Source organism: Lipophrys pholis (assembly GCF_963383615.2).
Source record: "Lipophrys pholis genome assembly, chromosome: 8".
Taxonomy (NCBI): domain Eukaryota; kingdom Metazoa; phylum Chordata; class Actinopteri; order Blenniiformes; family Blenniidae; genus Lipophrys; species Lipophrys pholis.
In genome coordinates, this window is record NC_137630.1 from 751,900 (window position 1) to 768,659 (window position 16,760).

Below are 16,760 nucleotides of genomic sequence, written 5' to 3' on the forward strand. Positions count from 1 at the left end.
CACCTCCTTAACAACACGGTTACTTCCTTAACGACACCGTCACCTCCTTAGCGACACCGTCACCTCCTTAACGACACGGTCAGCTCCATAACGACACTGTCACCTCCTAACGACACCGTCACCTCCTTAACGACACAGTCACCTCCTTAACGACACGGTCAGCTCCTTAACGACACGGTTACTTCCTTAACGACACCGTCACCTCCTTAGCGACACCGTCACCTCCTTAACGACACGGTCAGCTCCTTAATGACACCGTCACTTCCTTAACGACACCGTCACCTCCTTAACGACACCGTCACCTCCTTAACAACACGGTTACTTCCTTAACGACACCGTCACCTCCTTAGCGACACCGTCACCTCCTTAACGACACGGTCAGCTCCTTAATGACACCGTCACCTCCTTAACGACACCGTCACCTCCTTAACAACACGGTTACTTCCTTAACGACACCGTCACCTCCTTAGCGACACCGTCACCTCCTTAACGACACCGTCACCTCCTTAACAACACCGTCACCTCCTTAACGACACGGTTACTTCCTTAACGACACCGTCACCTCCTTAACAACACCGTCACCTCCTTAACGACACGGTTACTTCCTTAATGACACATTCACCTCCTTAACGACACGGTTACTTCCTTAACGACACCGTCACCTCCTTAACGACACCGTCACCTCCTTAACAACACGGTTACTTCCTTAACGACACCGTCACCTCCTTAACGACACCGTCACCTCCTTAACAACACGGTTACTTCCTTAACGACACCGTCACCTCCTTAACAACACGGTTACTTCCTTAACGACACCGTCACCTCCTTAACGACACCGTCACCTCCTTAACGACACCGTCACTTCCTTAACAACACGGTTACTTCCTTAAGGACACGGTTACTTCCTTAACGACATCGTCACCTCCTTAACAACACGGTTACTTCCTTAACGACACCGTCACCTCCATAACGACACGGTTACTTCCTTAACGACACCGTCACCTCCTTAATGACACCGTCACCTCCTTAACGACACGATTACTTCCTTAATGATACCGTCACTTCATTAACGACACCGTCACCTCCTTAACGACACCGTCACTTCCTTAAGGACACAGTTACTTCCTTAACGACACCGTCACCTTCTTAACGACACGGTTACTTCCTTAATGACACTGTCACCTCCTAACGACACCGTCACCTCCTTAACGACACCGTCACCTCCTTAACAACATGGTTACTTCCTTAATGACACCGTCACCTCCTTAGCGACACGGTTACTTCCTTAACGACACCGTCACCTCCTAACGACACCGTCACCTTCTTAAAGACACCGTCACCTTCTTAGCGACACGGTTACTTCCTTAATGACACCGTCACCTCCTTAACGACACCGTCACCTCCTTAACGACACGGTTACTTCCTTAACGAGACATTCACCTCCTTAATGACACCGTCACCTCCTTAACAACACCGTCACCTCCTTAGCGACACCGTCACCTCCTTAACGACACCGTCACCTCCTTAACAACACCGTCACCTCCTTAACGACACGGTTACTTCCTTAACGACACCGTCACCTCCTTAACAACACCGTCACCTCCTTAACGACACGGTTACTTCCTTAATGACACATTCACCTCCTTAACGACACCGTCACCTCCTTAACAACACGGTTACTTCCTTAACGACACCGTCACCTCCTTAACGACACCGTCACCTCCTTAACAACACGGTTACTTCCTTAACGACACCGTCACCTCCTTAACAACACGGTTACTTCCTTAACGACACCGTCACCTCCTTAACGACACCGTCACCTCCTTAACGACACCGTCACTTCCTTAACAACACGGTTACTTCCTTAAGGACACGGTTACTTCCTTAACGACATCGTCACCTCCTTAACAACACGGTTACTTCCTTAACGACACCGTCACCTCCATAACGACACGGTTACTTCCTTAACGACACCGTCACCTCCTTAATGACACCGTCACCTCCTTAACGACACGATTACTTCCTTAATGATACCGTCACTTCATTAACGACACCGTCACCTCCTTAACGACACCGTCACTTCCTTAAGGACACAGTTACTTCCTTAACGACACCGTCACCTTCTTAACGACACGGTTACTTCCTTAATGACACTGTCACCTCCTAACGACACCGTCACCTCCTTAACGACACCGTCACCTCCTTAACAACATGGTTACTTCCTTAATGACACCGTCACCTCCTTAGCGACACGGTTACTTCCTTAACGACACCGTCACCTCCTAACGACACCGTCACCTTCTTAAAGACACCGTCACCTTCTTAGCGACACGGTTACTTCCTTAATGACACCATCACCTCCTTAACGACACCGTCACCTCCTTAACGACACGGTTACTTCCTTAACGAGACATTCACCTCCTTAATGACACCGTCACCTCCTTAACAACACCGTCACCTCCTTAACGACACCGTCACCTTCTTAACAACACCGCCACCTCCTTAACGACACCGTCACCTCCTTAACAACACGGTTACTTCCTTAACGACACCGTCACCTCCTTAGAGACACCGTCACCTCCTTAACGACACGGTCAGCTCCTTAATGACACCGTCACCTCCTTAACAAAACCGTCACCTCCTTAACGACACCGTCACCTTCTTAACAACACCGCCACCTCCTTAACGACACCGTCACCTCCTTAAGGACACGGTTACTTCCTTAACGACACCGTCACCTCCTTAACGACACCGTCACTTCCTTAACAACACGGTTACTTCCATAAGGACACGGTTACTTCCTTAACGACACCGTCACCTCCTTAACGACACCGTCACCTCCTTAACAACACGGTTACTTCCTTAACGACACCGTCACCTCCTTAACGACACCGTCACCTCCTTAACGACACAGTCACTTCCTTAACAACACGGTTACTTCCTTAAGGACACGGTTACTTCCTTAACGACATCGTCACCTCCTTAACGACACCGTCACCTCCTTAACGACACCGTCACCTCCTTAACAACACGGTTACTTCCTTAACGACACCGTCACCTCCTTAACGACACCGTCACCTCCTTAACGACACAGTCACTTCCTTAACAACACGGTTACTTCCATAAGGACACGGTTACTTCCTTAACGACACCGTCACCTCCTTAACGACACCGTCACCTCCTTAACAACACGGTTACTTCCTTAACGACACCGTCACCTCCTTAATGACACCGTCACCTCCTTAACGACACCGTCACCTCCTTAACAACACCGTCACCTCCTTAACGACACCGTCACCTTCTTAACAACACCGCCACCTCCTTAACGACACCGTCACTTCCTTAAGGACACGGTTACTTCCTTAACGACACCGTCACCTCCTTAACGACACCGTCACCTCCTTAACAACACGGTTACTTCCATAAGGACACGGTTACTTCCTTAACGACACCGTCACCTCCTTAACGACACCGTCACCTCCTTAACAAAACCGTCACCTCCTTAACGACACCGTCACCTTCTTAACAACACCGCCACCTCCTTAACGACACCGTCACTTCCTTAAGGACACGGTTACTTCCTTAACGACACCGTCACCTCCTTAACGACACCGTCACCTCCTTAACGACACCGTCACCTCCTTAACAACACGGTTACTTCCTTAACGACACCGTCACCTCCTTAACGACACCGTCACCTCCATAACGACACGGTTACTTCCTTAACGACACCGTCACCTCCTTAATGACACCGTCACCTCCTTAACAACACCGTCACCTCCTTAACGACACCGTCACCTTCTTAACAACACCGCCACCTCCTTAACGACACCGTCACTTCCTTAAGGACACGGTTACTTCCTTAACGACACCGTCACCTCCTTAACGACACCGTCACCTCCTTAACAACACGGTTACTTCCATAAGGACACGGTTACTTCCTTAACGACACCGTCACCTCCTTAACGACACCGTCACCTCCTTAACAACACGGTTACTTCCTTAACGACACCGTCACCTCCTTAACGACACCGCCACCTCCTTAACGACACCGTCACCTCCTTAACGACACCGTCACCTTCTTAACGACACGGTTACTTCCTTAAGGACATGGTTACTTCCTTAACGACACCGTCACCTTCTTAACGACACGGTTACTTCCTTAATGACACATTCACCTCCTTAACGACACCGTCACCTCCTTAACGACACCGTCACCTCCTTAGCGACACCGTCACCTCCTTAACGACACGGTCAGCTCCTTAACCACACCGTCACCTCCTTAACAACACGGTTACTTCCTTAACGACACCGTCACCTCCTTAGCGACACCGTCACCTCCTTAACGACACGGTCAGCTCCTTAATGACACCGTCACCTCCTTAACGACACCGTCACCTCCTTAACAACACCGCCACCTCCTTAACGACACCGTCACTTCCTTAAGGACACGGTTACTTCCTTAACGACACCGTCACCTCCTTAACGACACCGTCACCTCCTTAACAACACGGTTACTTCCATAAGGACACGGTTACTTCCTTAACGACACCGTCACCTCCTTAACGACACCGTCACCTCCTTAACAACACGGTTACTTCCTTAACGACACCGTCACCTCCTTAACGACACCGCCACCTCCTTAACGACACCGTCACCTCCTTAACAACACCGTCACCTCCTTAACGACACGGTTACTTCCTTAATGACACATTCACCTCCTTAACGACACCGTCACCTCCTTAACAACACGGTTACTTCCTTAACGACACCGTCACCTCCTTAACGACACCGTCACCTCCTTAACAACACGGTTACTTCCTTAACGACACCGTCACCTCCTTAACAACACGGTTACTTCCTTAACGACACCGTCACCTCCTTAACGACACCGTCACCTCCTTAACGACACCGTCACTTCCTTAACAACACGGTTACTTCCTTAAGGACACGGTTACTTCCTTAACGACATCGTCACCTCCTTAACAACACGGTTACTTCCTTAACGACACCGTCACCTTCTTAACGACACGGTTATTTCCTTAACGACACCGTCACCTTCTTAACGACACGGTTACTTCCTTAACGACACCGTCACCTTCTTAACGACACGGTTATTTCCTTAACGACACCGTCACCTTCTTAACGACACGGTTACTTCCTTAACGACACCGTCACCTTCTTAACGACACGGTTATTTCCTTAACGACACCGTCACCTCCATAACGACACGGTTACTTCCTTAACGACACCGTCACCTTCTTAACGACACGGTTATTTCCTTAACGACACCGTCACCTTCTTAACGACACGGTTACTTCCTTAATGACACATTCACCTCCTTAACGACACCGTCACCTCCTTAACGACACCGTCACCTCCTTAACGACACCGTCACCTCCTTAGCGACACCGTCACCTCCTTAACGACACGGTCAGCTCCTTAACCACACCGTCACCTCCTTAACAACACGGTTACTTCCTTAACGACACCGTCACCTCCTTAGCGACACCGTCACCTCCTTAACGACACGGTCAGCTCCATAACGACACTGTCACCTCCTAACGACACCGTCACCTCCTTAACGACACAGTCACCTCCTTAACGACACGGTCAGCTCCTTAACGACACGGTTACTTCCTTAACGACACCGTCACCTCCTTAGCGACACCGTCACCTCCTTAACGACACGGTCAGCTCCTTAATGACACCGTCACTTCCTTAACGACACCGTCACCTCCTTAACGACACCGTCACCTCCTTAACAACACGGTCACCTCCTTAACGACACCGTCACCTCCTTAACGACACCGTCACCTCCTTAACGACACGGTTACTTCCTTAATGACACCGTCACCTCCTTAACGACACCGTCACCTCCTTAACGACACCGTCACCTCCTTAACGACACCGTCACCTCCTTAACGACACGGTTACTTCCTTAATGACACCGTCACCTCCTTAACGACATCGTCACCTCCTTAACAACACGGTTACTTCCTTAACGACACCGTCACCTTCTTAACGACACGGTTATTTCCTTAACGACACCGTCACCTTCTTAACGACACGGTTACTTCCTTAACGACACCGTCACCTTCTTAACGACACGGTTATTTCCTTAACGACACCGTCACCTTCTTAACGACACGGTTACTTCCTTAACGACACCGTCACCTTCTTAACGACACGGTTATTTCCTTAACGACACCGTCACCTCCATAACGACACGGTTACTTCCTTAACGACACCGTCACCTTCTTAACGACACGGTTATTTCCTTAACGACACCGTCACCTTCTTAACGACACGGTTACTTCCTTAATGACACATTCACCTCCTTAACGACACCGTCACCTCCTTAACGACACCGTCACCTCCTTAACGACACCGTCACCTCCTTAGCGACACCGTCACCTCCTTAACGACACGGTCAGCTCCTTAACCACACCGTCACCTCCTTAACAACACGGTTACTTCCTTAACGACACCGTCACCTCCTTAGCGACACCGTCACCTCCTTAACGACACGGTCAGCTCCATAACGACACTGTCACCTCCTAACGACACCGTCACCTCCTTAACGACACAGTCACCTCCTTAACGACACGGTCAGCTCCTTAACGACACGGTTACTTCCTTAACGACACCGTCACCTCCTTAGCGACACCGTCACCTCCTTAACGACACGGTCAGCTCCTTAATGACACCGTCACTTCCTTAACGACACCGTCACCTCCTTAACGACACCGTCACCTCCTTAACAACACGGTTACTTCCTAAACGACACCGTCACCTCCTTAACGACACCGTCACCTCCTTAACGACACCGTCACCTCCTTAACGACACGGTTACTTCCTTAATGACACCGTCACTTCCTTAACGACACCGTCACCTCCTTAACGACACCGTCACCTCCTTAACGACACCGTCACCTCCTTAACGACACCGTCACCTCCTTAACGACACGGTTACTTCCTTAATGACACCGTCACCTCCTTAACGACACCGTCACCTCCTTAACGACACGGTTACTTCCTTAACGACACGGTTACTTCCTTAACGACACGGTTACTTCCTAAACGACACCGTCACCTCCTTAACGACACGGTTACTTCCTTAACGACACGGTTACTTCCTTAACGACACGGTTACTTCCTAAACGACACCGTCACCTCCTTAACGACACCGTCACCTCCTTAACGACACCGTCACCTCCTTAACGACACCGTCACCTCCTTAACGACACCGTCACTTCCTTAACGACACCGTCACCTCCTTAACGACACGGTTACTTCCTTAATGACACCGTCACCTCCTTAACGACACCGTCACCTCCTTAACGACACGGTTACTTCCTTAACGACACGGTTACTTCCTTAACGACACGGTTACTTCCTAAACGACACCGTCACCTCCTTAACGACACGGTTACTTCCTTAACGACACGGTTACTTCCTTAACGACACGGTTACTTCCTTAACGACACGGTTACTTCCTTAACGACACCGCCACCTCCTTAACGACACCGTCACCTCCTTAACGACATAGTCACTTCCTTAACAACACGGTTACTTCCTTAAGGACACGGTTACTTCCTTAACGACACCGTCACCTCCTTAACGACACGGTTATTTCCTTAACGACACCGTCACCTTCTTAACGACACGGTTACTTCCTTAATGACACATTCACCTCCTTAACGACACCGTCACCTCCTTAACGACACCGTCACCTCCTTAACGACACGGTTACTTCCTTAACGACACCGTCACTTCCTTAAGGACACAGTTACTTCCTTAACGACACCATCACCTTCTTAACGACACCGTCACCTCCTTAACGACACCGTCACCTCCTTAACGACACCGTCACTTCCTTAACGACACCGTCACCTCCTTAACGACACCGTCACCTCCTTAACGACACCGTCACCTCCTTAACGACACGGTTACTTCCTTAACGACACCGTCACTTCCTTAACGACACCGTCACCTCCTTAACGACACCGTCACCTCCTTAACGACACCGTCACCTCCTTAACGACACGGTTACTTCCTAAACGACACCGTCACCTCCTTAACGACACGGTTACTTCCTTAACGACACGGTTACTTCCTTAACGACACCGTCACCTCCTTAACGACACCGTCACCTCCTTAACGACACGGTTACTTCCTTAACGACACCGTCACTTCCTTAAGGACACAGTTACTTCCTTAACGACACCATCACCTTCTTAACGACACCGTCACCTCCTTAACGACACCGTCACCTCCTTAACGACACCGTCACTTCCTTAACGACACCGTCACCTCCTTAACGACACCGTCACCTCCTTAACGACACCGTCACCTCCTTAACGACACGGTTACTTCCTTAACGACACCGTCACTTCCTTAACGACACCGTCACCTCCTTAACGACACCGTCACCTCCTTAACAACACCGTCACCTCCTTAACGACACGGTTACTTCCTTAATGACACATTCACCTCCTTAACGACACCGTCACCTCCTTAACAACACGGTTACTTCCTTAACGACACCGTCACCTCCTTAACGACACCGTCACCTTCTTAACGACACGGTTATTTCCTTAACGACACCGTCACCTTCTTAACGACACGGTTACTTCCTTAATGACACATTCACCTCCTTAACGACACCGTCACCTCCTTAACGACACCGTCACCTCCTTAACGACACCGTCACCTCCTTAGCGACACCGTCACCTCCTTAACGACACGGTCAGCTCCTTAATGACACCGTCACTTCCTTAACGACACCGTCACCTCCTTAACGACACCGTCACCTCCTTAACAACACGGTTACTTCCTTAACGACACCGTCACCTCCTTAGCGACACCGTCACCTCCTTAACGACACGGTCAGCTCCTTAATGACACCGTCACCTCCTTAACGACACCGTCACCTCCTTAACAACACGGTTACTTCCTTAACGACACCGTCACCTCCTTAGCGACACCGTCACCTCCTTAACGACACCGTCACCTCCTTAACAACACCGTCACCTCCTTAACGACACGGTTACTTCCTTAACGACACCGTCACCTCCTTAACAACACCGTCACCTCCTTAACGACACGGTTACTTCCTTAATGACACATTCACCTCCTTAACGACACCGTCACCTCCTTAACAACACGGTTACTTCCTTAACGACACCGTCACCTCCTTAACGACACCGTCACCTCCTTAACAACACGGTTACTTCCTTAACGACACCGTCACCTCCTTAACAACACGGTTACTTCCTTAACGACACCGTCACCTCCTTAACGACACCGTCACCTCCTTAACGACACCGTCACTTCCTTAACAACACGGTTACTTCCTTAAGGACACGGTTACTTCCTTAACGACATCGTCACCTCCTTAACAACACGGTTACTTCCTTAACGACACCGTCACCTTCTTAACGACACGGTTATTTCCTTAACGACACCGTCACCTTCTTAACGACACGGTTACTTCCTTAACGACACCGTCACCTTCTTAACGACACGGTTATTTCCTTAACGACACCGTCACCTTCTTAACGACACGGTTACTTCCTTAACGACACCGTCACCTTCTTAACGACACGGTTATTTCCTTAACGACACCGTCACCTCCATAACGACACGGTTACTTCCTTAACGACACCGTCACCTTCTTAACGACACGGTTATTTCCTTAACGACACCGTCACCTTCTTAACGACACGGTTACTTCCTTAATGACACATTCACCTCCTTAACGACACCGTCACCTCCTTAACGACACCGTCACCTCCTTAACGACACCGTCACCTCCTTAGCGACACCGTCACCTCCTTAACGACACGGTCAGCTCCTTAACCACACCGTCACCTCCTTAACAACACGGTTACTTCCTTAACGACACCGTCACCTCCTTAGCGACACCGTCACCTCCTTAACGACACGGTCAGCTCCATAACGACACTGTCACCTCCTAACGACACCGTCACCTCCTTAACGACACAGTCACCTCCTTAACGACACGGTCAGCTCCTTAACGACACGGTTACTTCCTTAACGACACCGTCACCTCCTTAGCGACACCGTCACCTCCTTAACGACACGGTCAGCTCCTTAATGACACCGTCACTTCCTTAACGACACCGTCACCTCCTTAACGACACCGTCACCTCCTTAACAACACGGTTACTTCCTTAACGACACCGTCACCTCCTTAGCGACACCGTCACCTCCTTAACGACACGGTCAGCTCCTTAATGACACCGTCACCTCCTTAACGACACCGTCACCTCTTTAACAACACGGTTACTTCCTTAACGACACCGTCACCTCCTTAGCGACACCGTCACCTCCTTAACGACACCGTCACCTCCTTAACAACACCGTCACCTCCTTAACGACACGGTTACTTCCTTAACGACACCGTCACCTCCTTAACAACACCGTCACCTCCTTAACGACACGGTTACTTCCTTAATGACACATTCACCTCCTTAACGACACCGTCACCTCCTTAACAACACGGTTACTTCCTTAACGACACCGTCACCTCCTTAACGACACCGTCACCTCCTTAACAACACGGTTACTTCCTTAACGACACCGTCACCTCCTTAACAACACGGTTACTTCCTTAACGACACCGTCACCTCCTTAACGACACCGTCACCTCCTTAACGACACCGTCACTTCCTTAACAACACGGTTACTTCCTTAAGGACACGGTTACTTCCTTAACGACATCGTCACCTCCTTAACAACACGGTTACTTCCTTAACGACACCGTCACCTCCATAACGACACGGTTACTTCCTTAACGACACCGTCACCTCCTTAATGACACCGTCACCTCCTTAACAACACCATCACCTCCTTAACGACACCGTCACCTTCTTAACAACACCGCCACCTCCTTAACGACACCGTCACTTCCTTAAGGACACGGTTACTTCCTTAACGACACCGTCACCTCCTTAACGACACCGTCACCTCCTTAACAACACGGTTACTTCCATAAGGACACGGTTACTTCCTTAACGACACCGTCACCTCCTTAACGACACCGTCACCTCCTTAACAACACGGTTACTTCCTTAACGACACTGTCACCTCCTTAACAACACGGTTACTTCCTTAACGACACTGTCACCTCCTTAACGACACCGTCACCTCCTTAACGACACCGCCACCTCCTTAACGACACCGTCACCTCCTTAACGACATAGTCACTTCCTTAACAACACGGTTACTTCCTTAAGGACACGGTTACTTCCTTAACGACACCGTCACCTCCTTAACGACACGGTTATTTCCTTAACGACACCGTCACCTTCTTAACGACACGGTTACTTCCTTAATGACACATTCACCTCCTTAACGACACCGTCACTTCCTTAACGACACCGTCACCTCCTTAACAACACGGTTACTTCCTTAACGACACTGTCACCTCCTTAACGACACCGTCACCTCCTTAACGACACCGCCACCTCCTTAACGACACCGTCACCTCCTTAACGACATAGTCACTTCCTTAACAACACGGTTACTTCCTTAAGGACACGGTTACTTCCTTAACGACACCGTCACCTCCTTAACGACACGGTTATTTCCTTAACGACACCGTCACCTTCTTAACGACACGGTTACTTCCTTAATGACACATTCACCTCCTTAACGACACCGTCACCTCCTTAACGACACCGTCACCTCCTTAACGACACGGTTACTTCCTTAACGACACCGTCACTTCCTTAAGGACACAGTTACTTCCTTAACGACACCATCACCTTCTTAACGACACCGTCACCTCCTTAACGACACCGTCACCTCCTTAACGACACCGTCACCTCCTTAACGACACCGTCACCTCCTTAACGACACCGTCACCTCCTTAACGACACGGTTACTTCCTTAACGACACCGTCACTTCCTTAACGACACCGTCACCTCCTTAACGACACCGTCACCTCCTTAACGACACCGTCACCTCCTTAACGACACGGTTACTTCCTTAATGACACCGTCACCTCCTTAACGACACCGTCACCTCCTTAACGACACGGTTACTTCCTTAACGACACGGTTACTTCCTTAACGACACGGTTACTTCCTAAACGACACCGTCACCTCCTTAACGACACGGTTACTTCCTTAACGACACGGTTACTTCCTTAACGACACGGTTACTTCCTAAACGACACCGTCACCTCCTTAACGACACCGTCACCTCCTTAACGACACCGTCACCTCCTTAACGACACCGTCACCTCCTTAACGACACCGTCACTTCCTTAACGACACGGTTACTTCCTTAATGACACCGTCACCTCCTTAACGACACCGTCACCTCCTTAACGACACGGTTACTTCCTTAACGACACGGTTACTTCCTTAACGACACGGTTACTTCCTAAACGACACCGTCACCTCCTTAACGACACGGTTACTTCCTTAACGACACGGTTACTTCCTTAACGACACGGTTACTTCCTTAACGACACGGTTACTTCCTTAACGACACCGCCACCTCCTTAACGACACCGTCACCTCCTTAACGACATAGTCACTTCCTTAACAACACGGTTACTTCCTTAAGGACACGGTTACTTCCTTAACGACACCGTCACCTCCTTAACGACACGGTTATTTCCTTAACGACACCGTCACCTTCTTAACGACACGGTTACTTCCTTAATGACACATTCACCTCCTTAACGACACCGTCACCTCCTTAACGACACCGTCACCTCCTTAACGACACGGTTACTTCCTTAACGACACCGTCACTTCCTTAAGGACACAGTTACTTCCTTAACGACACCATCACCTTCTTAACGACACCGTCACCTCCTTAACGACACCGTCACCTCCTTAACGACACCGTCACTTCCTTAACGACACCGTCACCTCCTTAACGACACCGTCACCTCCTTAACGACACCGTCACCTCCTTAACGACACGGTTACTTCCTTAACGACACCGTCACTTCCTTAACGACACCGTCACCTCCTTAACGACACCGTCACCTCCTTAACGACACCGTCACCTCCTTAACGACACCGTCACCTCCTTAACGACACCGTCACTTCCTTAACGACACCGTCACTTCCTTAACGACACCGTCACCTCCTTAACGACACCGTCACCTCCTTAACGACACCGTCACTTCCTTAACGACACCGTCACTTCCTTAACGACACCGTCACCTCCTTAACGACACCGTCACCTCCTTAACGACACCGTCACCTCCTTAACGACACGGTTACTTCCTTAACGACACCGTCACTTCCTTAACGACACCGTCACCTCCTTAACGACACCGTCACCTCCTTAACGACACCGTCACTTCCTTAACGACACCGTCACCTCCTTAACGACACGGTTACTTCCTTAATGACACCGTCACCTCCTTAACGACACCGTCACCTCCTTAACGACACGGTTACTTCCTTAACGACACGGTTACTTCCTTAACGACACGGTTACTTCCTAAACGACACCGTCACCTCCTTAACGACACGGTTACTTCCTTAACGACACGGTTACTTCCTTAACGACACGGTTACTTCCTAAACGACACCGTCACCTCCTTAACGACACCGTCACCTCCTTAACGACACCGTCACCTCCTTAACGACACGGTTACTTCCTTAATGACACCGTCACTTCCTTAACGACACCGTCACCTCCTTAACGACACCGTCACCTCCTTAACGACACCGTCACCTCCTTAACGACACCGTCACCTCCTTAACGACACGGTTACTTCCTTAATGACACCGTCACCTCCTTAACGACACCGTCACCTCCTTAACGACACGGTTACTTCCTTAACGACACGGTTACTTCCTTAACGACACGGTTACTTCCTAAACGACACCGTCACCTCCTTAACGACACGGTTACTTCCTTAACGACACGGTTACTTCCTTAACGACACGGTTACTTCCTAAACGACACCGTCACCTCCTTAACGACACCGTCACCTCCTTAACGACACCGTCACCTCCTTAACGACACCGTCACCTCCTTAACGACACCGTCACTTCCTTAACGACACCGTCACCTCCTTAACGACACGGTTACTTCCTTAATGACACCGTCACCTCCTTAACGACACCGTCACCTCCTTAACGACACGGTTACTTCCTTAACGACACGGTTACTTCCTTAACGACACGGTTACTTCCTAAACGACACCGTCACCTCCTTAACGACACGGTTACTTCCTTAACGACACGGTTACTTCCTTAACGACACGGTTACTTCCTTAACGACACGGTTACTTCCTTAACGACACCGCCACCTCCTTAACGACACCGTCACCTCCTTAACGACATAGTCACTTCCTTAACAACACGGTTACTTCCTTAAGGACACGGTTACTTCCTTAACGACACCGTCACCTCCTTAACGACACGGTTATTTCCTTAACGACACCGTCACCTTCTTAACGACACGGTTACTTCCTTAATGACACATTCACCTCCTTAACGACACCGTCACCTCCTTAACGACACCGTCACCTCCTTAACGACACGGTTACTTCCTTAACGACACCGTCACTTCCTTAAGGACACAGTTACTTCCTTAACGACACCATCACCTTCTTAACGACACCGTCACCTCCTTAACGACACCGTCACCTCCTTAACGACACCGTCACTTCCTTAACGACACCGTCACCTCCTTAACGACACCGTCACCTCCTTAACGACACCGTCACCTCCTTAACGACACGGTTACTTCCTTAACGACACCGTCACTTCCTTAACGACACCGTCACCTCCTTAACGACACCGTCACCTCCTTAACGACACCGTCACCTCCTTAACGACACCGTCACTTCCTTAACGACACCGTCACTTCCTTAACGACACCGTCACCTCCTTAACGACACCGTCACCTCCTTAACGACACCGTCACCTCCTTAACGACACGGTTACTTCCTTAACGACACCGTCACCTCCTTAACGACACCGTCACCTCCTTAACGACACCGTCACCTCCTTAACGACACCGTCACCTCCTTAACGACACCGTCACTTCCTTAACGACACCGTCACCTCCTTAACGACACGGTTACTTCCTTAATGACACCGTCACCTCCTTAACGACACCGTCACCTCCTTAACGACACGGTTACTTCCTTAACGACACGGTTACTTCCTTAACGACACGGTTACTTCCTAAACGACACCGTCACCTCCTTAACGACACGGTTACTTCCTTAACGACACGGTTACTTCCTTAACGACACGGTTACTTCCTAAACGACACCGTCACCTCCTTAACGACACCGTCACCTCCTTAACGACACCGTCACCTCCTTAACGACACCGTCACTTCCTTAACGACACCGTCACCTCCTTAACGACACGGTTACTTCCTTAATGACACCGTCACCTCCTTAACGACACCGTCACCTCCTTAACGACACGGTTACTTCCTTAACGACACGGTTACTTCCTTAACGACACGGTTACTTCCTAAACGACACCGTCACCTCCTTAACGACACGGTTACTTCCTTAACGACACGGTTACTTCCTTAACGACACGGTTACTTCCTAAACGACACCGTCAGCTCACAGCAGCTAGCACTGCACATGATGGGTCTGAGGACAGCAGCTTACTGGTAGCAGCTCGCTCCATCCACATCAGAGGAACGTCGGAGAACCGAGGCATCACGCTGTAGTTCTGAAACATCACAAGATCACATGAACGTCATGTAACAGTCGCAACTGGACTCAGATATCTAAATTTGTAATACAGATGGATGGCGGCCATCTTGGATTTTGCTCTTAATGCATTTTACTCATCTGGACCAGAACCCTCTGGACCAGAACTCCTCTGGACCAGAACTCATCTGGACCAGATTCCCCTGGACCACAACTCATGTGGACCAGAACCCCCTGGACTCGGGTCCAGTGGTGGTGTACCTCATCCCTCCAGCCTCTCAGACAGGTGAGTCCGCTATGCTTCCTCAGGTCCTGGAGGACCGAGTCCAGGGCGTCGGACCGGGTCCTGGGACTCTCTAGACCGGGACACAGCGACACCACGCCCCCGTGTGGCGGCCTGAACACATCCGGGTAGCGGGCCAACAGTGAGGTCACGTGAGGGGGAACCCAGCCCACCTGAGCCCCGCCCACCTCGAACCGGAAGCAGCAGTCCCGGCTGGAGCCTGCGGGGAAGGGGGGGATTTACCACGCCGCGTCACGCTACGTTTTACGTCACGCTACGTCACGAAGACCCTCACCGGCCGAGTGGAAGCTGTTCATCCTGCGGAGCAGCTGCAGAACCTTTTCTGACCAAACACTCATCTTCACCCCACCGTGGACCAGTCTAAATCCAGACCGGAACCGGAAACACGTGTTCGCTCCACTGTAATAATAGACATACATGGGTAGATCGAGGGGTACAGAAGTACATGCACAACCCGATGATTCGCAGGCAGCAGTGAGCATAGACATAATAAAGAGGTCGGAGTATGAAGTCTTGCGGTCTTACTACATCTTGTATTTGATTTGTCAACGGGGTTAGGCGAAATAAGTGCTTAACTTCAGCCGAAACCCTTACGGTCTGTAAAATTGTCATCCTGTGGATGAAAAATTGCCCTGGCTTATTTTATTTTGTTGACCGTTGACCGAAAAAATAGATACAAAAAAAAAGAAAAAAAGAGTAGATAGCAGTAGCGCCGCCATCTTGGCCCGGTCGTCCGCTCCGCTTAGTTCAACCTGCTTGGTAGGAGT

General features: G+C 50.0%; 2 protein-coding genes across 2 annotated transcripts in view; both read right to left on the reverse strand.

The window, feature by feature from the left end:
* The window catches only part of tpk2 (thiamin pyrophosphokinase 2), a gene marked incomplete at its 5' end in the record, with an annotated part of 86,523 nt that extends 70,192 nt beyond the window's left edge, over nt 1-16,331 (reverse strand). Inside the window, 3 exons of the mRNA XM_080469694.1 lie at nt 15,645-15,708; nt 15,951-16,192; nt 16,268-16,331. Coding sequence (XP_080325820.1) covers nt 15,645-15,708; nt 15,951-16,192; nt 16,268-16,331 — 370 coding nt within the window. The remainder of the gene's footprint in view (nt 1-15,644; nt 15,709-15,950; nt 16,193-16,267) is intronic.
* tpx2 (TPX2 microtubule nucleation factor) overlaps nt 1-16,760 on the reverse strand; it is a 475,192-nt gene that overhangs the window by 94,360 nt on the left and 364,072 nt on the right. The window lies entirely within an intron of this gene.